Raw genomic sequence first — 25,386 nt, forward strand, 5'->3', positions numbered from 1 at the left:
TGTTGCTGATGCAATGAAAATGTCCATCTACTGATCAACTTTTACGGTCTGCTAATTGTAAGCTTAGTTACTGCCACCTGTTGGTTCTCCTAAGAATGGCCATCACTAATTTGCCACTTTCCTGCAGGGCTCGTAATGGAGAATTGTAAATGACTCCAAGACTATCTAGTTCAACCCCTTCCCCCTCTTTTACTTTACAGAGGAGGAAATTGAGGTTTGAGGAGGGGTTTGAACCAAAGTTCTCTGGAAACAAGGCTCATTTCACTCTTCTAGAAAGTGCCCACAACTCTCTTAGTTCACATCCTCAAGACTATTAGCTCTTTTATGAGTCAGATACATAGCTATGCACAGCCAGTCTATCTCATGAACTCTATTGTCTTCTTGTCAGCTATCTTCCTCAGTCTTATCTGCTATTTGGGATGAACTAAGAAAAAAATATTTTTGACTCCTGTCATGCCCTGGCCCCCAGCAAATCCCTAGAGAAGGGGATGGATGTGAGAGATGTTGAGGAGGTAGAATTTACAAATGTTATATTTTTGGTTGCCCTCAGATGATCCTATGCAACTCTCTTCAAATGCCCTACTTTTTCTACCCTAGGCATCATTGCCCTTAGCAAGAAAATTACTAGTTGTGGCTTTGAACATTCTAATAAATAAAGTCATTTCTAATAAGTTTAATTTAAATGGGGCTAACTTGAACTTGGGTTCAAAAATCAACTTAAAGAAAAAGATGGGGAGACCTGACTAGATTGTTAGTTTGAAAAAAAAAAAAGGTTTGGAGGGCTTAGTGCAGATAAAGCTCCACACAGGTGAACAATGTACTTCACCTGCAAAGAAAGCTGTGATCTTAGGTTGCATTATGAGAATGTGAGAGTCAAGGACTAAGGACTGGATAGTTCCATTGTGCTCTGGCCTGTCCACACCATATTTGGAGTACTATGTTCAGTTAGGGGCACCATATTTTGAGAGAGATGATCATAAGCTGGAGAGGAAGACAAAGTAGAGATTGCCAAATTTCTGCCATTATAGAACTGTTCAAAGGAACTAGCAGGGTTTTATAAGAAAAATAGAAAATTTGTATGGGGCTGTCACATAGATATTGTACTTGCTTCTTTAGCAGCAGAGGAAAAAAAGTATAAGTAATATGTAGAAGTACCAAAGAAAAATTTACTTTTGATATTAGGGGAAGAACAAAACAAAATACCTCCACAACTTTCTACCAGAGCTATCTCAAAGTGGAATGGGGGTTGTCTAGAAAGGAGATGGCTTCCTAAAACTTGGATGTCTTTAAGCATAATATGAACAAGAATATGTATCAAGTATATTATAGTGGGAATTCCTCATGTGTATGAGTTCTGTTAGATGGCTGCTGAAATCATTTTTAATTCTCAACTTCTGTGATTTTATGAAGTATTTCAAGGGTTGGCATATGGATACATAGATTATATTTGTTCTTCATGCTCTCAGCAGAAGTACTAGTAGAAATAGTTTTTTAAAAAGCAAATTTAGGCTTGAAAAAAGAGAAACTGTTTTTCATAATTAGAGGTATCCATCCCTAAGTGGAGATTATAGATTATCCCATTTTTACAAATCTTTCAAAAATTACCACTTGTTGGGTAGTTTGTAGAGGGCATCATTTTTGTTCATATGTGGGATGGACTAGATGGCCTCTGAGGTCCCTTGCAATTCACAGGGAGGCCAAAGAGAACACTGTACATGCATCAACTCATTTGGTTGCCATAACAATGTGGCCAGTGTTATCATTACAAATTATCATCAATTCTGTGATTTTGTAATTTTTGGTTACTGAGATGGAAGAGCATGTTTGATAGGATAGCAACATGCATTTTATAATACTCAGCCATGTTGACTAGGATTAAAATAGAGTAGAATGAAGTGAATCAAATACTGAATTCCTTAGAAAAACATGGAAATAGGAAAAAACCCATAAATAAATAGGAAAATAATTTGTTTTTCAATCATGTCTGACTCTTCTTGATTTCATTTGGGCTTTTCTTAGCAAAGATAGTGGAGTAATTCATAATTTCCTTCTCCAGGTTATTTTATAGTTGAGGAAACTGAGCCAAACAGGGTTAAGTGAATTGTGTAGGGTCACACAGCTTAGTAAATGTCTGAGGCCAGATTTGAATGCAGGAAGATGAGTCTTCCTGATTCCAGTTTCAGTACTTTATACACTGTGCCACCTAACTTCCCTGGGAAAATAATAGATGACTGATAGAATTTGAAATGAGTATTATCTGACTCAAAACATAGACTGCTGAGAGAGAGTGGCAAGGGGATGGTTTGAAAGTGGGACTAAGGAATAAGGAGTATGCCTAGTCTTCCTTGTAGCCCAGTCTATCTAGCTACAAGATTGTATTTTGCCATAAGGAAGATATAAGGAAGTTAATATTTAATGACTTGTTCAGTGAAATAATAACAATACCAGAAATTTATAGAGAACCTTAGGGCTACAAAGCACTATATATATATATATATATATATATATATATATATATACATATATATATATGAATATGATCAGTTGGAGGAGTGAGATAGGGGGATTTGGTTCTCACCTCCATGTTTACTTGATGTGATCACAGAAAATAAAGGTTATCTAAGAGATAACAATTTATTCTATTAATGTATGAAAATAAAGTGAACGTGTCTCCCGTTTACCCTTTATGAAATGTAAAAGGAATTTAGGACAGCTGGCTGGGCAGTTCTTCATCTGTAAAATGAACTGAAGAAGGAAATAACAAACCACTTCAGTATTCTTGACAAGAATTGAACCTCAATAATGAAAAAAGGGAATTTCTCTCCAATAGAATTAGAAAGGCAGCTGGCTATTGGATTGCCAAAGATTTCCATGCCCTTGGAAATATTTTAAAAGCTAAGCCTGCCTGCCCTGAGAGTAGTTGAGACATTTGAGGTGGAGTGTGATCCTGATCTCTGTACCTTTTATAGAGAACAGCAGAGGGGATGGATTCTCTCTCCTCCTCCCTTCCCTTCCCTCTCCTTCCCCACCATCTGCAATGGCATCTGGAAGCAGAACTGTCCACCCAATAGGAGACACTCCATTCAGCAGGGAGTAAAGAGAGACTCACATGGCACATCTTCAAGTAACAGAACCTTGGGCAGCAGAGAAAAGAGGAAGCTTATAATAGAATCTTGGGATCAAATGTTGAAAGCAAGGAAATGCAGGAAGGCCCCTGATCAACCACCCAGAAGACAGTGTTTTACTGGGGAACAATCCGTGTGAGGATACTGCCAGAAGGGGAAGGTCCTTGGGGATATTTAGGAGGAAGAAAGGAAGGGAAAAAGTATCTATGAAGCACTTAACCATGGGCCAGTGAGTGTGCTAAGATTTGATCCTCACAACAACCCTGGGATGTAAGTACTGTTACATTTCAGGAAACTAAGGTAGATAGCAGTTAAATGACTTGTCCAGGATCAAACAGCTGGTGTCTTGAATACAAATTTGAATTCGTGTCTTCCTGACTCCAAACCCAGCACTCTATCCACTGTACCACCTAGCTGCCTCTAAGTATTAGTGGTATCACTTTTCTTCACTATATTTTGCATGATGAGACACAATATAGTTGTGTTTATGTTTATGTTGTTCATGCCGACTTTTTTCTTGGATAATGTAGGATTTTGTGGCATAAATTTGGAAGAAAGAACATGTTATAGTTATTATTCTTAGTAAGCCATCTCAGTAAATGACTTTAATTTGAGATAATTGTACCTGGTTAATGATGAAATGTAAGCTTAGTTTGAAGCTCATGAGCTATAGTTATAGGAATTAGACCTGAGGGTATAGTAATGCCCAAGGGAGCTCAACTTGAAATCTTTCAGTGCTCAATTGATGAGCTAGCCTAGGGGTGCAGGTGGGTTCTAACAGTACTTTATCTTAATTCATCTCTATAATAATCCTTTAAGGTCAGTGCTTTTATTTTCCTTATTTTATAGATAAGATTCAGATTAAATGACTTGCCCAAGATCATAAAACTGGTTAGTATCTGAGGTAGATTCACAACTAGGTCTTTATGACTCAGAAGTTTAGCATTCAACAAAAAGAAATGTGGGCATTATTGGAGCATTAGATCTCAGGATAAGTATCAGATTGTCACCTTAGGGTTTTTTTCTCTTGCATACATATCTCTGTAGGGATTTAATTCTCTGCTGTCAGTCAGTAACTTTTACTACAATTTCATTTGGCTACCATAGGGTAGTGGCAGTTTGCCATAGACTTAAACTTCAAGACCTCCATTTTTTTTCAGGATAGTGAATTCATTCCAATCCCAAAAGCATTTATTAATCAACTTAACATAATAATTAAGCAAAGTTCTACGCTAGGTTTGTGTAAAGAGTGTAAAAACACAGGGGATTTGAAGATCTTCCCTGCCCCTTAATGGGCCTCACTTGAGGCCCAACAAGAGAAGCTGGCTTAGGGGAGGCTTGATTTTCAGGAAGGCCCACACCTTGTTACTTCATAATTAGGCAGTGGGTCATGAAGGCTGTAATGTTCTCTGATCCTGGAGAAGGCTATTCTATATACCTCTGAGGTGAGATTTTGCTTTGGGGCTTACTTATGGGAAGAGTTGTATGATTTGGCCAGATGAGACTTTGGGTAGCATTTGAGCCCCCTGGCTTTGAAAACCCAGATATTGATGCTTCTCTCTCCAGTAACTAACACTGTATATATGTAATGGTCAGACAGCTAGAAGTTCTGTCTGTTGGTCTGTTGAATTGTGTTATTTTCTCTGTCTCTATTTTTTTTGTCTGCTTGTAATTTCTGTTTATATTTTCTGAAGTTCAGGGTGCTGACTTTTCCCCCTAAACTAAGTGCATGATATATGTGTTTTCTTAAAGTAAGATTGTAACCCCTTTTGATTTGCTTTCCTTTAGAAAAGCAGATCAAAGAACCTGTGCTTAGCAGCCATCCTGGGTATGCTAGGGCACTTGCTGTTACATGTTGTTAACTTTTCTTTTCAACCCCCCTCCCCCACTCTACCAACCAGAACCCTTAATAATTTCTTTTTTTTTAATCAAATGCTTTAACTTCTAGTTTACATCATTCATTTCTGCAAGATTTTGAGTTACAAATTTTCTCCCTGTTTTTCCCCTACCCACCACCCCAAAATAGCAATCTCACTGGATATCCCCTCCTCCAATCTGCTCTCACCCATATTTTCTCCCATACCCCCTCCAACTTTCCAGTAGGGCATGGTGGATCTCTATGCCCCAGTGCCTATATATCTTATTTCCCAGTTACATGTAAAATAATATTAATAATAGCATATCTATATATTTTTAAATATTTGGTTTTAAAACTTTGAATTCCAGATTCATTCATTTCCTCCCTTGTCACCCACCCTTACTGGGAAGATAAGCAATTCAATATAGATTGTACACGTGTAGCCATGCAAAACATTTCCATAGTGTATATATTGTAAAAGACTGACTATATTTCCCTCCCTCCTATCCCACCTCTGACTTATTCTATCCTCTACTTTGATGCTGTCCCTTTTCAAAAGTTGGTGCTTCCAACTTCCCTCCCCCCCCCCAGCCTGCCCTCCCTTCCGTCATTCCTCCTCTCATCCCCTTCCTCCCTACTCTCCTATAGGGTGAGATACCCTATTTAGTGTGTGTCATTCCTTCCCTAACCCAAATTCAATGAGAATAAGGTTGACCCATTCCCTTTTGCCTTCCTGTTCTTCCCCTCCATTGTAACGATCTTCCCTTGCCTCTTCTATATGAGATAGTGTACCCCATTCTGTCTCTCCCCATCTCCTCTCGTATTCCTGTCTCACCTCTTACTTTCAACTTTTAAGTATCATCCCTTCCTATTAAATTGGTCCTGTGCCTTCTATCTATGTATACCTGTACACATATATAGACACATTCACATATGTATTCATATGCCCATATTCCCTCCTATATAGACATATATATATATACATACATGTATATTCACATTTCTATTCCCTTCAACTATTCTCATACTGAGAAATGTTTCATAAATTACAATTATTGTTTTTCCCTGTAGGGATGTAAATAGATCCTTTGAAAAGTTCCTTATGATTTCTTTTCCCTGTTTACCTTCTCATGCTTCTCTTAATTCTTTTATCTGAATGTCAAATTTTCTATTCAACTCTGATTTTTTCATCGAGAATGCTTGAAAGTCCTCTATTCCACTGAATGACAATATTTTCCCCTGAAACATGATACTCAGTTTTGCTGGGTAGGCGATTCTTGGCTTTAATTTCAGCTCTTTGACCTCTAGAATATCATACCTAAGCCCTTTGATCCCTCAGTGTAGAAGCTGCCTGATTCTGTGTTATCCTGATTGTGTTTCCACAATATTCACATTGTTTCTTCCTGGCTGCTTGTAGTATTTTCTCCTTGATCTGGGAATTCTGGAACCTGGCTATAACATTTCCAGGAGTTTTCTTTTTGGGATCTTTTTCAGGAGGTGATCTGTGGATTCTTTCAACCTCTATTTTGCCATCTGGTTCTAAAACATCAGGACAATTTTCCTTGAGAATTTCTTGACGGATGATTTCTAGGTTCTTTTTTTTTTATCATGTCTTTAAAGTAGTCCAATAATTTTAAATTATCTCTCCTAGATCTATTTTCCAGGTCAGTGGTTTTCCCAATGAGATATTTCACGTTGCCTTCTATTTCTTCATTTGTTTGGATCTGTTTTATAGCATTTTGATTTCTCATAAAGTCACTAGCTTCCATTTACTCCAATCTAATTCTGAAGGAATGATTCTCTTCAGTGAGCTTTTGAGATTCTTTTTCCATCTGGCAAATTCAGATTTTTAAGGCATTCTTCTCCTCATTGCCTTTTTGAGCCTCTTTTCCCATCTGAGTTAGTCTATTTTTTAAGTTGTTATTTCTTCAGTCAGGTTGTTGACTCTCATTTCATAATTTTCTTGCATTGTTCTCATTTCTCTTCCCAATTTTTCCTCCACTTCTCTTCTTTGGCTTTCAAAATCCTTCTTAAGGTCCTCTATGGCCTGTAACCAGCTCATATTTTTCTTGGAAGCTTTTGGTGCTGGAGTTCTCACTTTGCTGTCTTCCTCCTATTCCATGCTTTGATCATTTTGTCCCCAAAATAGGAGTCTTATGTCAGATTGTTGTGCTTTTTTTGCTTCCCTCGTTTGCTCATGTTGCCACTCAATTACTTGACTTTTGGGCTTTTTGCCACAGTAGGACTCTGCTACCAGACAGGGAGCTTTGTCCCAAATTGCTGGGGTTTTCTCAGCTGCTGCAGGTATTTGTTGGGTGCCTTCCCTGAAGCCTCCACATGCTCTGGAAGTTTGCTGCACACCCCAGGACCTCCACTTTAGACCACAATCCAGATCCAAGCAGATTAAATCAAGAGCAATTACCCCTCAGACTGGTCACTTGGTCCCCCTACAATCTGCAGGCCAGGAGCTGAAGCTTCCACATGGTGGTGACTGCATGGCTGTAGCACCTCAGCCACTTCTCTCTCCAGGGAATAAAGCCCAGACCACCCTCCCAAACTACTGGATCCCAAAGTCCACACTGCACTGACCTCTCACTTTGTCCTTAGCATCTATGTGTTGATAATTCTGGAAACCGCCACATCTGCTGGTGATCTGTAGTCCCTCCTGCCAGGGGCTGGTCAGGCCACCCTGAGGCTAAAACCTCCACCTAGCACTGGGCTGGGCTTGGCTCCCAGAGCTCTGCACTGGCCTCTTCCTTCTGGCCTGAGAGGCTGTCCTCAGTGGGAGGTTAGCTTCTCTGTGTCACTTTGTGGGTTTTGTAGCTCCAAAGTTTGTTCAGAGTCACCTTTACATGAATTGGAGTAGGTAGAAGCCAGAGCCGAGAGGAAGTCCCATTTCTATTCTGCCATCTTGACTCTGCCCCCAATAATTTATTTCTTGAGTTCATTATAAAATGTGTTTGGAGATTCTATATTCTAGGGGAACTGTTCTCAACCTTTTTATGTCATGAACTCTACTAGCAGTCTGGTGAAACCCATGTATTTCTAAGAATATATTTTTTTAAATACACAAAATATAATCCATAGGATTACAAAAGAAATAAATTCAATTGAAATACAATTATAAAAATAATTGAAAACATGTTTACACTCCCCCAGGTTAATAACCCTTGGTCTAAGGGGAATATGCCTTTTTCTTAGCTAAAATCCACATTCTGTAAGAAGCTTTTCCTGATCTCCTTAATGTTAATAATTTCCCTGTTTTGATCGTGTCCAATTTCTTTAAATAAATATATACACACATATACATATACATGAACATACACATATCTATCTATCTATCTATCTATCTATCTATCTATCTATCTATCTATCTATCTATCTATCTATCTGTATGTTGATACATAGCTGTTTACGTTTCCCCCATCAGAAAGTGAGTTCCTTGAGAGCAGTGATTGTCTTTTGCCTTGTATTTCCAGTAATTATCACAGTACATTACATATAAACACTTAATATATACTTGATGACTGACTACAAAAAAAATTGCACACAAAAGATTCTTTTTTTCTTATCAGGTGAGTTATAATGGTCTATTATATATATATATATACATACACACATATACTATATATATATAGTATATATATATATATATATACTATATATATATAGTATATATATATACTATAAGGTAGTTTCCCCAAAACTTCAAATGAGCTGAGAGTTTAATTGCTTATTTCTTTATAGTAAAAATCTTTTCTTTCTTAGGTATTTCTCTTTCAGAGCTCCTTCCTCTAGAGTTTACTGGGGTGGGGAACCTCAAGTGAAGCCCTCCATGCTTGAAGACCTAGAGAACCACATGTGGACTCAAAGCCACAGGTTCCCCACCCCTGGCAAATCCATTCATCTTCCATTATCTAATCTTCTGAGGTAGTAGCAGAAAGGAGGAAGGAAGGAAGGACAGTGACGCCCAACCTAACTTAGCATCTCTTCTCATCCTAGAGGGCCCAATGCTGTGTCTATTTCTCACCAATCATAGCAAGTTTTTCTGTACTTAACTCTGTAAGATAGAAGTGGAATATCCTACACTTCTTTAATCTTTGCAGCAGGAAACCTGCTGACTTAATTTTACACACAGTGCTAATTTAGATAATTACAGTCTCTTCCCTGGCTCCCCCTTAGCAACAGGCTTTTCCTGCTCTGAAATAGGTTATAGTTAGAAAGCTTTCTTAAAGATACAAAAACTTTATTTTCCAGGGCAGAAAATTAAACATAATATGAACAGGATTTTATTGAGTTTAACCAAAAGGAGCCACTAAGGTACAATTCACATCTCCAGTATTTTAAATAGTACCGTAGTGATCTGAAGCAAGTAAAAATGGGACCTACATTTTTGAACTAAAAGAAATTAGGACATACCCTAAAGGAAATTGCTTACCAAACCTAAAATAGAAATCCCCTGCTTCTTTGTTTAGTGTCATTTGCATTGGTTTTCCTGGGGAATATCTGTGTGAGTTAAATGAAGGGGGAATAATGTCACTTATCCCTATTATCCACCCTTTGCACCTTACCCAGTAATTTGGCACTCTGTATTTTAAATTAAATGACATGGAACTACTTGTGGCATCAAAGGATTTAGACTAGAAGGCCTTCTAGAAATCATTCAGTCCAGATGAGGAAACTGGGGCCTAGGGTTATTTCATGATTTCCCACAAAACCAAATAGAGAAGTGGCACATATTCACACTCATATCAGACGCTCTCTGTGCATATGAAATTAGAGTGAGAGGCAAATCAAGTGACTGTCAGTGTGGAACTAATATTTTCAGGTAAGATTTGAAAATAAGTAGAAGTGTTTAGAGCAAGAGTGTTCACAGTGCGTGTATGTTTGGTTTGGTAGAGTAGATTAGTGAGATGTACCTTGATGAAAAGACAGCTAGGTTGTATAGTGGATAGAGTATTGGTCTTGGAAGCAGCAAGACTCATCTTCCTGAATTCAAATCTGGCCTCACTTACTAGCTGTGTGACTCTGGGCAAGTTACTTAACCCTGCTGACCTCATCTGTAAAATGAGTTGGAGTAGGAAATGGCAAACCACTCCATTGTCTTTGCCAAGAAGACACCTAATGGGGTATTGAAAAGTTGGACACAATTGAAAATTATTGAACAACAAAACCTTGAAGAAAGTGGAATCAAGTGAATACAGGGGCTGGGATATTATGATACCATAGCTTTTTTGATTATCTTGTTCACTTGTAGAGTCATGATGATTTGTGTATGAAGCTAGGAAATGGTGATTTCCCTGGAATAGAATAAATAGGAATGAAGGCTGCAAGATTATAAATTTAGGGTTGGAGAGGACATTATAGATAATTTACTCAAGGATCCTTGACCATTTTTTTGTGCATTAACCCCTATGAATCCCTCTTCAGAATAATGTTTTTAAATGTATAAAATATATAGGATTACAAAGGAAACCGGCTATATTGAAATACAATTATCATTAAAAAAAAAAAAGTTCATGGTCCCTAAGTTAAGAACACCTTAGTCTAACCTGCTAATTTTATATGAGGGGACATTATGCTCTGAGATTTTAAGTGACTTGGCTGAGGTAATATTACTAGTAGGACCCTAAAACTCTGGGGTTGAATTCCCAAACTCTAATTGAAAATCTATTGTTTTTTTCACTATATTTTGTTGCCTTTTTGTAGTTTTTGTTTCAGGGTGTCATCTGTTTCAGCAAAAGATGGCTATATAAGTGAAATTATGGACTATGTGGTCTATCTGCATTTCAGAAAGAAAAAAATACATTTTAAATCAATATTTCCCATAGAAACTACTGTGATGGAAACCATTTAACCTCTGCCAATTTTTTTTTCTCCTTCTGTTTTGAAATCTTGAATTCTCCTCATATTTTGTGTCTTCCTTTTTTGGATTACTTGCTAGAACATGTAATGTATGACATATGAGAGTTTGTACACACCCCTTTCCTCCCAGCAAAACAACAATATAAGCAACAACAACAACAAAAAAAAAAACCCTAGATATTACCAATTAGCAAGAATAATCTGAAATACATCATATGATGTGATTAGCTGAGAAGCCCAGGAATAACAGTAATAATATAGCCAGGTTCTATTTTTTCAGAATGGAGAACTTCCTCTATCTGTACCTGTCTATTGCCTGGGGCATTGAGAGGTTATGATTTGCCCAGAGCCACACAACCAGTATGTATTAGAAGGCAGAAATTGAACCCAGACCTTCCAAACTAGGTCGGAAAGCTTTCTATCTGCTATCCATGTTTTTTTTTTTTTTTTAATGCTCATTTCAGAATAGGCATACTTGAGACTAGCAAAACTATGCAATTAAGAACAACTTAGTTTTCTTTTCTTTTTCCTGGTTGGTAATGTTTTTGCAAATGTTATTAGAACATATTACTTTTGTTCCTTCTAAGACTAAAAATATAGGCTTGAGCCTATATAGAAATGGAAGTGAATTATATTTTAATTATTCAATTTGGAAAATCTAAATTTGGTTCACAGGTCATTTTATTTCAGTCTTATCTGTCACATCAGGCCAATATATTGACATTGCAGATTTTAAAGTTAACAGTACATGTAGTATAAAATTTTTTTAACTGAGAATGAATTCCCCCCCCACCTCCTCCAAATTTTTGTTTCGTGAATTGGAATTGGTTTTTGTGGCTGTTTTTGTTTTGTATGGTATAGTTTAACTGAAATTTCATGGAATGAATTCAAATTTCAAAGTTCTTCCTTTTAATTGTCTTCTGACTCTTTCCAAGTAGTCTTGTATTTAATTAAATGCTCCATTACTTCAGTATGCCTGGAAAGTACCAATAATGGGTATTTAACATAATGACTTTTAATAAAAGGTAATTTTAATATGGATGACTTGATTCTGGCATTCTTGCCGAACTTAGATGTCAGGTACTACTAACTTTGGTTTGCAGGGGTTGCTGTTGAGAATTGGTTTCAGGGAGTGAAAGTTTAATGGCAGTATGGCAATAAAAGAGAGAGAGCTAGGTGGTGCCATAATGCACAGAGTGCTATGCCTGGAGTCAGGAAAACACCTCCTGATTTAAAATTTGACCTCAGAAATTTACTAACTGTGTGACCCTGGGCAAATCCCTTAATCCTGTTTGTCTTAATTTGCTCATCTGTAAAATGAGTTGGAGATGGAAATGGAAAACTGTTCCAGTATGATCTAAGAAAACGCTAAATGAGGTCACAAAGAGTTGGACAGGACCAGAAAAACAAGCAAACAAACAAGCTCAGTAAAAACAACAGCTGTAAGAAACAAGCCAGTGAAGCTCCACTTGTAGTTGGAAGAATATTTTCACCCTTTTGAGGGAATTTTAAATTATGGGTCAATGTGTGTTGTGTCATTTTTTGTGGGGAGGTGAAGTGCTGGGCTCAAATTGAACTTCTTGAAGACAATGAGAAAGCCAAAAAGACTTGTTTTTCCTCCTTTAAACAATCCCATTGAAGTTGCCCTTAAGAACTACTACACTGACAGAAGAATTTGTTTTAGCTTTTTATTAGAGAAGTTGAAAGTTTAATTTCAAGATTGATGGTAGCATAATTTTATCTTGCCATCTGTTTTGTTCATAGGAATACACAGAATCAGTTTGTACAAGCATATGCAACAATTTGATAGGTGCTTTGTGTACTAAAATCAGTAATCTGATTGGTTCTAAACTACCAAGTTTCCATGCAGTCTCCTTTGTATTGGCTGGCAGCATGGTGATATTCCAAATGGAATGCTTTTCATGCACTGTTCTGCAATATAACTACAGCAGGCTGTAAGCCCATGCAGATTAACACTGTAGCAAATTTTTTTTTAAATTTTTATTTAACAGACATAAAAAGGTTATTTCCTGATATGAAATTCTGAAAATCTGCATAAATATTTTTGTGTAAAATTAAATTAGTTATGTACTTCTTTTTAAACTAGAACTTGAAGTATCAAGAATGCCCACATAATTCATATACACACATATATGTGCATATATATATACATTATATATATATATGCTTGTTTCATTTTACTAAAAGTCATTATAATTAATCAAATGCTATTCTGTGCCATACATTTAATCAGCATTTACTTGGTAAGAGAATGAATGTGGTCTTACACATTTGTAGTCATCATTGGTGCTTGTGTCATCATGCAAACACAGGTCTAGTAATCCTGCTTACTAATCTTGTCATATGGCAACAGTTAGGTGATTTTTCTACAATATTGTGAATTTAAGTGTATAAATACTTTATACATTTTCACAGTAGCAAACTTTTGCCAATAACCATTTCACAATCTTTAAGATGCAATAATGAATTGTAATATTGGGAATCTGCAGCAGTAGGATCAAGATGCAAATTCTATAAAGCAATGTTTGATGTAAACTTTTCTTAAAGTGCCTAAAACACAATTCTTTTAACCTTTGAGCACTGATAAATTTTGGCACATATGGTTATCTTGTTTTTTTTTCCCCATTGTTTAACCATTTCAGCAACTTCTACAGGAAATTGGCTTCTTTCAGCAAGATGAAGATATGGCACTTACTAATGAGGTAACTTGGATGTAAGGAATATCCTGTAAAGTTATTGATATGTCATACAATAATTTCTGCTGATGAATTTGCAGAAAGAAGTTTTCCAATGCATGCATTTTCCAGCTGTTTTTGCATGATTTTTACTGTACCTCAGACATATCCTTAGTACATCACAAAGCAGGGTGTTTAATACCAAGCTCATTTTCTTGTGATAATGCTGAACAAACACTTAAATAGAATTACAAATGGTTAAACTGTGTGCCTCATTGGAAAGACAGGTTGTCACAATAGAAACAGTTCTTATTTGACAAGTGTTCTTCAGTACTCAAAAAGTTAAAACTGAAATAGGTAAGTCTTACATGTTCTCCATGGTCTCAGGCAAGTGTCTTGCCTAAACAGAAGGGGGAAAATAACAAATAGAAGAAAATGATTTTAGTCCTCACTGTATGGGGGTCTGAAGTTTGGGGGGGTAACATTTTGACACTACTAGGTCTTCAGTTTGGGTTATGGAGTTTTACACCACTGTTGCCGGTCTTCGGTCCATCTCGGCTTCCAATTTCACCATCTGCTGCATCTCCTTTGCCTGTAACACCAGAAACAGTCTTAATCAGAAAACTACTTGCTTGCAGATGGTGTCAAAATGAACTACATTCCTGTTTCCTCTTTCTCCCTTGCCCCACCCCAACATCTGAAGCTATTATGTACAATGCTGAAAAAATTAAACAAAGTGGTGAAAAATTCAGCCCATCATGACTCTTGTTTAGTCTAAATGATACCAAATGATTTCATTATTATCCATCCTTGAAATGACGTGAGGTTGTTTTGGCTTGCTCTAGACACAACCAGTGTAACTTTTTTTTTTCTCAGTAAATTAGATTAACCTTTAAGTGACCTAGATGCTAATGCAACTTGCATAATTGGTTTGGCTAGATTTTCATTTAATTGGAATGTTTAGGAGGAAGGGACAGAATTTGCTTAATACTATTTTCTCAGGTTCATAGACTTACCCATATGCTTTCTTACTGCACAAGTTAGTTCTTCCTTGTTTGAGTTAATAATTATAAGCCACCAAGAAGAAATTCAAGTGAATGCCATCTCAGTCAGAGGGTACAGGACACCCAAACATTTGGCAGATCTGGTGAGGGGAACCCAATTGCCTTGTATCATGTAGACAAAACAAGCAGCTGAGGAGCTTTTTCACTTTTTGGGGGGGCTCTCTGATGTTCTATCAACATAGCCCTTACTCTTGATCCCACTGTAAATATCTATATATGCATATAGATATACTGTGAGTATCACAAAATACACCAAATCTGAGAAAAATTGTTGCCTGCTTCATTTTCATATGACATGACATTTAGAAATAAAGAAAATTTAGGAATGGAAACACAGAGACAGTTAAGATATGAATCAAGGTGTAATTTAAGATAGGAGTCATCTTTTGAAGTGCAGTGATATCACTACTCAACTCAATCCAGGTTGTGTATGTGCACTCCAGATGAATGGAGGGCTCACTGGAGGGATTTGCAGTCTACTTGTTTATGATCATGTGCCTCTAAATGATTTTCATCACAAAATCTTGTTAATGAATTACTTTAACCAACACGATGTAAACAGAGTTCAGTTCTTGCTACATCTTTTGAATAATATGTGTCTCACTCTCAGCTTGATGGTAAGGGTAGATAGAAGGTAGTGTGAAAGAGTTCAGGCCATTAGTCTTAAACTGAAGACAATTTTTTCCCCACTGCCTTATGTCTCATGTCAATACAGAATATGAATTTGATTTTAAAACCAAGGGTAATTTGTGTGATTTGGAAAAATGAAGAAATGAAGAAAAAAATATCCCAGACATATGAAGATGACACACAGAGAATTTAGAAACATATGATAATGACACATTATAGACTTTGAAAACTCAACTCTTTTTGTTTGTTTCTGAAAAATAACAATACAAAAATTCCTAATGATTAAACTGGTCTTGTGCAACTGGTTGAGGTCAGTATTTCACATAGGAGAAAAATAAAAAGATCTATTAGTAATCAAATAAGGTACTATCAGGACAGACCAGGTTAAGCCAGAGGTTAGTTAATATGGGTCTTATGAAGGATGATGATTAGGAAGCTGGAGCAGAACAGATGTTGCACTAACTACAATGAAGATTTTCTCTGTGAAGTGTCTGCAAACTGAATTTTAAAGATGTGAAAGCTTTATCTGTCATTACCAAAAGCATCAAAGTCCATATTCAGAGAGACACCAGACTTACTCCATGAAATGGAGAGGATTGTGATCCTTTTGTCTTAACCCAGCTGCTGACAGCAATTATGGCAACACTAGAGTAAAGTCTTCAATCATGGCACACTTGATCCATGACCATGGATCTAGCTTTTCAAGCCTATAGTTAGTAAATCCTGATAAAACGCCTCAGAAATAATTCTCTGAAGGGTTTTCAGCATTACTGCTCAACTGGATCCAGTTATGAGAAATCCAAACAAAAAATAAACAGTTAATGCTATTCAATCCAAAACCCCTGAATAGTCATTGTGAACAGATGCTAATCATAAATGGTGAACAATGCTATTAGCAATCATTATCTGACTGGTACTTTTGAGAGACTGCATTTGCAAAGAGTGTACCCAGGATAATGATCTCATTTAGAAGGAAAGCCACAGCTTGCTGATTATAGGTTCAGTCCTACCTTGTGTTTGAGACACTGCATGACAGGATTTCAAAAGCTGTTTGTACAAAAATAGTAATGTCAAAATTGAGTCATACAACACGAAGCAAACAAAATAAATGAATATTGAAGTGAATTGAAGAAATGGATGCAGAAACCATATGCAGAAAAATAAAAGGTTAATAAAACATATGTTTGCCCATTAATGAAAAACTTCCCCAGGTCAATATCAATGGGAAAAATAGCTTGTCTTGGAAGCAAAGACTTTTCCCCTTTCTTCCTACTCTAGAGACTTCAGAACATGCACCTTTATTTAAATAAGACCTCTTTATAACTATACTTGAAAATTTTAAAAGGAATTAAAACTCAGGTTTCAATGGCCAGATAGAACTCTTGGGCATGAGAGCCCTGCAGCTATTAACAGTAATGATATGTCCAAAAGAAGGACTAACTCTTTGAGGGGAAAGTGGAATGGGAGTAGAGCAAAAGAGGTTGATACTAATTAGAATGCAATTGAATTAGTCAGGAAAATCCCTGCTTTGTTATCTTAAGTCTTTTAATGGATTCCTCCCCTAAATATATCTACATTGCTGAATTGTTGAAAAGTGAAGCCTTGCATCAGAATGCTGAACCAGGACTAAAAACTGTGACTTATAAAAACTTATTCCATACTAGGCCTTTACTCTAGAAACATGTCTAGTCCTAAGCTCCACTATTTAAGAATCATGTTGGGAACAGGACCAGCAGGGGAGCAAGAAAGATGATTAAAGGGAAAAAAATATTTGAAAATTTTAAAGCATTATATACATTTTATATTTTGTTTTTTAATTTTAAACATTTTTAAAAATTTTATGTATTTTACCTGGCGGGAGATCTAGTAAGAGTTTTCAAATAAATACTGGGAATTACTTGACCAAAGGAGGATCAAGAATAACTGTATTCCACCTTCACTAAATTTAGAGTAATGTTTGTATTTACCTGTGAGGGATCCAGTTTAGAGACAAGAATTTATTTCCTACCTGTGAAGGCCGGGAAGCTTCAAAGGTTTTACTGAAGGTTAAAATATGACAAAACTTAGAGCTGGAAGGTCATCTAGTCTAATGCCTTTTTACAGATGAGGAAACCGAGGCCCAGAGACATTACAAAATTTGCCCAAGATCATACAGGTAGTCAGGAGCAGTGTCAGAATTCAAATTCAAACCCTGATTCCAAATCTACCCTATGTTAAATTAGATCATGAATCATTGTGGAAGTATCTCTACAAGTCCTGAAATTCAGAACAAGTCCTTACCTATAGATATCTGTGGCCTTCCTTGAAGCCTACAATGTAATTCACTATAACATTTCCATAAAGCAGTTCCCTACAAGTATTTTACCTCCCTTAAGCTCTGTGATTTTGGTTACTTATAGCCTTTATATTTTCCTTCTTTTTCTTTCTCTCCATTTTCTTATCCCTAGCATTCTCTATTCAGTTGTGCCTAGAAGAGTTTACTAAGTACTCAATTATTGCTTGATGCATTTGGAATTTTTAAGCATAGGAATGCTAGAAAATACACTCAGTAGGTATGGGCTAAATTCTGTTGTTTCTTAGGCAAGATTTATATTGCTATGAGTATATATGTAAATATCATAAAAGAGTATTTTATTGTGCTTTACAAAATTTGAATATTTGATTGAACCTCAGTGTTTCTGTGACCTATGCTTATGGGACTCAAATTAACACACTTAGTTGGCAAGGGGATTTTGACATTAAAAGGAAATGTGTGGAATTTTGAAATAAAAAAAAATGACCAGATATATACAGTTACACTAAAAATAACTTTAAGGCAAAACCTCTACTATATTTTGAATTATTTTGATACTGGGAAATAATTGCCAATGATTTTATTTTTCTTTTGTGCTCTAACTAGATATAAGATTAAAAACATTGGCTAACTAAATTTGTGGTTCTGTGCTTTTAGATTTATGAAGTATATTCATTTTTAAGCTCAGTATAATGATTAATAATTCTACCTTTTTGCAATTTTGTTTATAGCCATTACACTAAGCAACACTGCATTCAATATAGTTTCTTAATTTATTTAATTTCTAGGTTTTACCTTAAAACAATACTTTCATTCATTTTAAAAAATATTCTCTCTAATCCCTCAATCCTTTCTAATTTCACATTTGTGGACACTCAATCTTAAGAAAAATAGGTTCTCTCTGTCTCTCTCTGTCTCTGTCTGTCTCTGTCTGTCTCTCTCTCTCTCTCTCTGTCTCTGTCTCTCTCTCTGTCTCTCTCTCTCTCTGTCTCTCTCTCTCTCTGTCTCTCTCTGTCTCTCTCTCTCTCTCTCTCTCTCTCTCTCTCTCTCTCTCTCTCTGTCTGTCTCTCTCTGCCTTTCTCTCTCTCTTTTCCCTCCTATAAACACATACCCAAACATAGGCATATACATGACAATTATGGGGATATAGGTGACTTGAAACTCTCATTTTTATTATCTTTTTTAAAAAAGTCTTTCAATTAAAAATGAAAAGGAAACAGGGTAACTGATAAAGTCTTACCATTAATATACCTACCAAAATGTGACAGGTATATCAAGAGTAATGTATGATTAATTAGCAGTGACATAAGTACGCTAGACAAGAAATCAAGAAAAAATTCTGGTCTTGGCTCTACTACTAAGCTGTATAACCTCCATGAGTCTCAATTTCCACATTTATAAGACAAGGGGGTTGGATTTGATGGTCTTAAACATTTCTACCACCTTCAATATTTTATGAGAAAACATCATACATTAATTAAAGGGAAATTTTAAAATAACTTTATTTCCTCTTTTTAGGATTATTTAGTGTATATTTAAATATTCTAAGGCCACTGGCAAAATGGGATATGAAAATATCCAACTATATATGGATTCTACATCTTCAGAGGCATAACTAAGAAATTTTGAACCTATAACAAGCTATACCTGAAGATAGAGATTTTGATGAATTATTCTTGCTAATTAGGTACCAAGCTCATTTATTTTTGTATTTTTAAAGGGCTAAAAATGTTGTTAATACAAATATCAACAGTTTTCAGCAACAAAGCCCTAGTTACTATGTCCTTTTGATGACGGTCTTAGAAATTACATACACCATAATCCAGAGTTCATATTTTTCTTCCAAGAATCAGTGAATGCTTAGTCAAACAATTTTAAAGATTTTCTTTGCCATATCACTCCTCAATAGGAATTACTTGATTCTGGAGAAATAATGTATTACTGGTAGAAATATGACTCCAAAAAAGTCTCTCTTACAAAGAATGAACACAAAGGTATTTTTTTGGGGGGAAGCTTCCATACTTTTAATGAAAAACAGATTTAGTCACTACAACACTGCTGAATATTAGAGATTGAACTCTCAAATGTTCCTTATGGTCATACTGTCTTAATGCATAACAAAATAGACAATATAGTATAGTGGAAAGACCACTGGACTGGGATTCAGGAGGACTAGATTCTAGTCCTTACTATTCCAGAAATTAGCTGTGTGACCTTGGCAAATCACTTCATCTCTCTTTATCTTTGGTTCTTTATCTGACAAAGAAAGGGGGTTAGACAAGAAGATTTCTGAGGTCCTTTTAAGGTCTAACATTCTTTGTTTCCTGTAAATGATGTTGCTGGAGCCTCTTTTGTTTGGGTTCCACCTATAAGTACTTATGTGCCTGTAGAAGATGAGGATCCACCTGAAAATGCCTCCAGAGCAGTCTATTACCCTTTAAAGCAAAGTTTTTTGTCTTTGATGACCATGAAGTACCCTTATCTAGATTTTCTCTTTTTGTTATCCCTCTTGACTACACCAGAACTGTCATAATGCCTATTGGTTTATTTTCCCCATGTCCACATTCCCTTTCCTGATAAATACCAGTATTTTCCATCTCTTTTAGGTATAATGGTGGGAAGTACAACCTCGGAAAATCACCATTTCTTACTGTTTCTAATAGGAGTGGCTTCACTACAAAAAAAGAGAGTGTCTTTATATTATAAAACAGCTTATTTATTTTATACCTTTTCAGGTAAAATACCTGCTCATTCTGTTTTTCCAGGACTTCTAGATGTTCAAGTTGTACTTTTTTCAACTGATCCATTTCTTTTGACTGTTTCATTGCGAGCTGCAAATAAGAGAGAAATAAATAACATTCACAACATAGGTTGTGTTTTCAAAGTGATAGATGAAGGATTGTCATATACATTAAAGGACATAATAAAAGTGTATGGATGGGAACCAAAGATTTTTAAAAAGAGAAGTGTTGTTTATAGGGACAATCCATGGAATTGGAACTTGGTTTAATTTTCTGAAAAATATAATGACAAGGTCAAATAATGAACCTAATCTAAAACATTGGCTGGGATCTACTTTTGCTATTCAGTGAAGAAGGGAAAGCCAGAACTGAGATTTCCATATAACAGGGTAGTGAGTTGTACAAAAAAAGAGAAAAATGTAAAAACAGATAGCAAGAACTCTTTCATAAGAGCATACATAGAATTTATTCATGAACAAATCCCCCAAAATGATACTTACTCTCTTTCTTTCTTCCAGAAATTTTTTGGTGTTACTGCTGTTTAGTTCCCTGACTCTCCTAAAAAACACACACAAATATTCGTAATTATTGACATGATATTGTATGCAGCTGATAAAGAATCAAATAAAGGGTACCAGCTTCTAATACATTGTATGGATTTATTTGTTCATTTTCTAGAGATCTGACCTGGTTTTGAATGATTATAATCAAGACTTCTAAATAAATACTAGGAATCATGATAAATGAAATATTAGTGGAATATGTTTCAAGTCCTATTCTACAGACATCAGATCTGTATGTGTGTGTGCATACACATGTGTGTGTGTTTGACCAAAAATGACCAAATTATTTTGATAAAAAAATTCACTTGAAGATAGTTTCATAGCATTTGCTAAAAAGATTTTGAAATGTAACTTTAAAAAACGTTAAAGAATACACAGTTTATATATTTTAAAAATCAGTCTATATTAATCAAGGATTTATTATTAGACCTGGTCTATGCTAGGAATTACATTTTGAAATAGGGTTTGATAAATGAAGAGCACAATAAGACTGATAGATAAACATTTAAATGACTTTAAAAATCATCCCTTAAAACATCTTACACAGTACACTAACTACAAAGGCTACCCTAATTTATTCTGAATAAGTAAGGTTTTACTATAACTATATCACAAAGTTTCTTAACAACATTCTGTAGTTTCCATCCATGTAAGATGATTTCTTGCTGGACTACCTTCCCATGAGTAACCAAAGAGGAATGTGTCAATTGAATACTTAAAAATGAGGTGCTACAATACGGATTGAGAAAGTAGAGCTTATTTTTAAAAAGAATGATGTCTTTAAGACCTTCAGAGTAACAAACATGCATGACATCTCTTGATGGGAAATGCAAAATGGGAAAAATAAAGATCTTAAACATCATAGATCATAGAATTCCAAGAGCTTATATAAGTCCCTGAATTCCTGATTTAGAAAACCCAGATACCAGCAAAATTGAGGGGTTGTAAATAAGATAATAATGAGGAAATAAATATCAATAATAACTCAAGGAATGTTGGGCAAATTCCATTACCATGAAAATTTCCTCCTCTCCTTTCCTTCCTCCCTCCAAGGATACCAAACTTTTTTAAGTCTCAGTGATAGCTTTTTATATTCTAAACAATTACAAAAACAATAAATTCTAGAAGAGCAAAAACAAATGAGGTGGTATGTTAGCATTCATTCTATTAAGATCTGGCCTCTTTTAACAACATAGATACAAGAGTCATTTATTTTATTAATATGGAATTGTAATTAACCAATATTGTTAAATATTTTTACTTTTTTTGTTATTTTAAAATCCCTGTGATTACTTGACAATATCATTTAAGGTAAATAGCTGTCATAAATGATCATAAATTAATTTACAACATGCTGAAATTAATATTCTCCTTATATGCATTACATGAGATTTCTGATCATGAAAAGAGACAATTCCTTTAGCATGTCATACCAGGATAAGGAATTCTTTAAACCATTACAAAAATTCAGTGTCCATGAAGTCAAGTGTATTAATAATATTCAAAGAGAGCTTCATATTCTTTAAAATGGAAGAGAATCATTAATTTGATATATATCCTAAAAGAATCATTCATCTTATGCTTCTACCTAACCACAGCCTAAAGTAAGAAGCATATCTTAGGCAACTTATTCCCAAAGATTTCACAGGCTAAGTAGTCAAGATTTTTGGCATCTTTTCAAAAATAATCTGTAAAATGTCCACCAGATAATCATCACTGATGTCTTATTAGAGTGCTTCAAGATCACAATAAAATGTACAGGATTACTTTTTATTCCTAGGAGCTTATGACTTTGTAGTACATTTTCTGTGGATTAATGACAAACTTTGCTGTGGGTCATTAACCTCAGCCACAGGGCCACCTTCTAGCCAGTCATTAGTTCTCCAGCAGAAGCCCTATGTGGACATCATTACTGGTGGATGATTTAGAGTTTATCTAAATCCTTAAAATAACTTTATGCCTGATGATGTTTCTAGGGAGTACATGGCAAGCTTCAGAGAAGGAGGTACCAAAGGTACTTCAGTGAGTGTTCCCTAACAACTGGAATGACCAGAAAAAAAAAGGTTATTATTAACTCTTCTTATAAGTTAAAGGATAAACCAAGTGGTAAGACAGACAACAAATCATCACCTACATGATCAGCGAAGTGGGAAGGAGTGTGGAAGAAGTAAAATGATTAGACTCATGTGAAGCCCATGTGTGAAAAAATCATAGTATAGAATAAAATGATGTCAGAGCCTCAATTGTAAGCCTTCACAGCAGTGATGAGAAGCAGAGAACACAATGAGCCTCAAACCCATGTCTTTTATTTCCAAATCGGAGAACATTTTCTTCTTTGGTGTTTATAAGTAGTAAATCAATGCCATACCTTCTCACAGTAAGTAATCTTCACTTACCTCTCTCTTTCTGCTTTATTTTTGATTGATTTATCTTGACTGATGGCTTTGCTGTTTTCCATAGAAATCTTGGCCTGATTGGCACGCATTTCCTTGCATTCTCTAGACACGGGGAGAACATGCTTTGAATTTGCTGGGTTTGCTAATGATTTTTTTTTTTATCTTTTTAGGTTACTACTCTGCATGGTATCTATTCTTTACTTCAGGAGTGACAGCACTAAAGCCATTTGTAATAGTATGTCTGCCTATCTTAGGATGACTCCTGCACCTTAAATTCATACAGCATTAGCATTTTTTAAGTGTCATTGGTGGGATCAGGAGATAGAGAACAAGTCTATATCTCCAAAAAGTGTGGTTCATGTATACTCTGTACTGTTTTATTCCCACTGAATCCAAATAAATCTTTCTGAATTGAAAAAAGGGTGGGGTAACTCGCTCTGGAATTATGTCTATGAATGAATATGATACAAATGTTTGCCACCAGCAACAACTCACCTCTGATGATTGAGTCTAGGAAAGGGCATAGAGATATACATAGAGATAGGAAAAATTCTATATATTCACAAAGATGTATTAAATCAGAGATTCTTAACCTTTCTGTGTCATGGACCCTTTGGCAGTCTGGTGAAGCCTAAGGACCCAGAATAATGTTTTTAAGCACATAAAATTCAATACATAAGATAAAAAACTAAAGCAATTATACTGAAATATATATACTATACTGTATATACTATATGCATATACTATATACATATATACAATATATACTATACTATATACATATATACAATATATATACTATACTATATACATATATACAATATATATACTATACTATATATATAAACTATACTGAAATATAGTTATCAAAATATTTTACAATAATTTTTAAGTTATCTTTCATTTTTTTTCTGTTGATGAAAATCTACCTTATCACCCTTTACCATAGTCTTCCCCCTCCCCTCCCTTGAGCACTAAAGAAAAACAAATTCTATTAAAAACACGTATCCAAACAAATCCAAACAAATGTCCCATTGGCCATGGTAAAAATTGTCTCTCAAAATGTTAAAATAAAAACAAGTTCATGAACATCAGGTCAAGAATACCCATGTAAAATCTGGCAAATGTGTGATGAAAGAGATATATATGTATGTATGTATATATATGTATACATATATATACACACACATGCATACACAAACATATAGTGTGTGCATGTGTGCATATATATCTACATACATGTATATAAGCATATAAGTATGCATATATATGCATGTATACATATATACACATACACCCATATATGCACATTTCAAGATTTCCATGCTCTATGATCCCAAGAATGGCATGAGGTCCATCCATTGATAGATCACAAACCCTCTGTGACTCTTCTGAGGATGTCTGTGATCCTGAAAATAAGCCTTTCTGAACTTTGCTAAATTGGGTCTTGAAAAACAGACTTATCAGGCCTGCATAATCAGACATCACTAAGACCAAACTACGAATGTGTTAGAGACATTCTTAAAATTATAGACTATGTGCTATTAAATACTTCTGTCCAACACACAGCCACTTCTTGGGGGTTTATAGAGCATAACCAGGAAATCCCTATATCTAATTATAGCCAGGACACAGTATCTATGTTAGCTCTCTAGACACTATTAGCATAGTTCTGAGTCACTAAAGAATTGTGAATCTTTTGGTTAGATGTCTGCTAAACTCATAAAAAGGCAAGTAACTGATTAGATAACCTTTAAGGTATATGCCAAACTTAAATGCATAATTAGAAATTTTTATAGGCAATATGATACCAATTATTGGGGGCAGCTAGATAGCATAGTGTATAAAGCGCTGTGCCTAGAGTCAGGAAGACTCATCTTCTTGAGTTCTATTCCAGTTTCAGACACTTACTACCCATGTGACCCCGGGCAAGTCATTAAACTCTATGTGCCTCAGTTTTCTTATCTGTAAAATGAGTTGGAGAGGGAAATGGCAAACCACTCCAGTCTTTTTGCCAAGAAAATCCCCAGTGGGTCACAAGAAATCAGACATGACTGAAAAATAACTCAAATAAAACACTGCCTCATATATGTGCTTGAATTCTTGGCAAGTAGGTTAGTATAAATTATCACTACAGAAATAATGTTACCTCATG

At 35.4% G+C, this 25,386-nt stretch overlaps 1 protein-coding gene across 10 annotated transcripts in view; it reads right to left on the reverse strand.

Annotated features, from left to right (window-relative positions):
• Positions 1–12,522: 12,522 nt before the first annotated feature.
• The window catches only part of PLCB4 (phospholipase C beta 4), a 537,045-nt gene continuing 524,181 nt past the window's right edge, over positions 12,523–25,386 (reverse strand). For 8 of the 10 annotated variants that reach the window (XM_069065424.1, XM_069065423.1, XM_069065418.1 and 5 more), the window contains 5 exons: positions 23,232–23,333; positions 20,773–20,830; positions 20,276–20,362; positions 16,249–16,285; positions 12,523–14,136 (listed from right to left, as the gene is read on the reverse strand). In XM_069065424.1, coding sequence (XP_068921525.1) covers positions 14,048–14,136; positions 16,249–16,285; positions 20,276–20,362; positions 20,773–20,830; positions 23,232–23,333 — 373 coding nt within the window. In that variant the 3' untranslated portion in view covers positions 12,523–14,047. The remainder of the gene's footprint in view (positions 14,137–16,248; positions 16,286–20,275; positions 20,363–20,772; positions 20,831–23,231; positions 23,334–25,386) is intronic. The other 2 variants (XM_069065427.1, XM_069065426.1) reach the window with 1 other exon arrangement.

This window comes from Petaurus breviceps, unplaced genomic scaffold, assembly GCF_028583685.1.
Source record: "Petaurus breviceps papuanus isolate PSGF00001 unplaced genomic scaffold, PetGlider_PUasm1.0 90686, whole genome shotgun sequence".
NCBI lineage: Eukaryota > Metazoa > Chordata > Mammalia > Diprotodontia > Petauridae > Petaurus > Petaurus breviceps.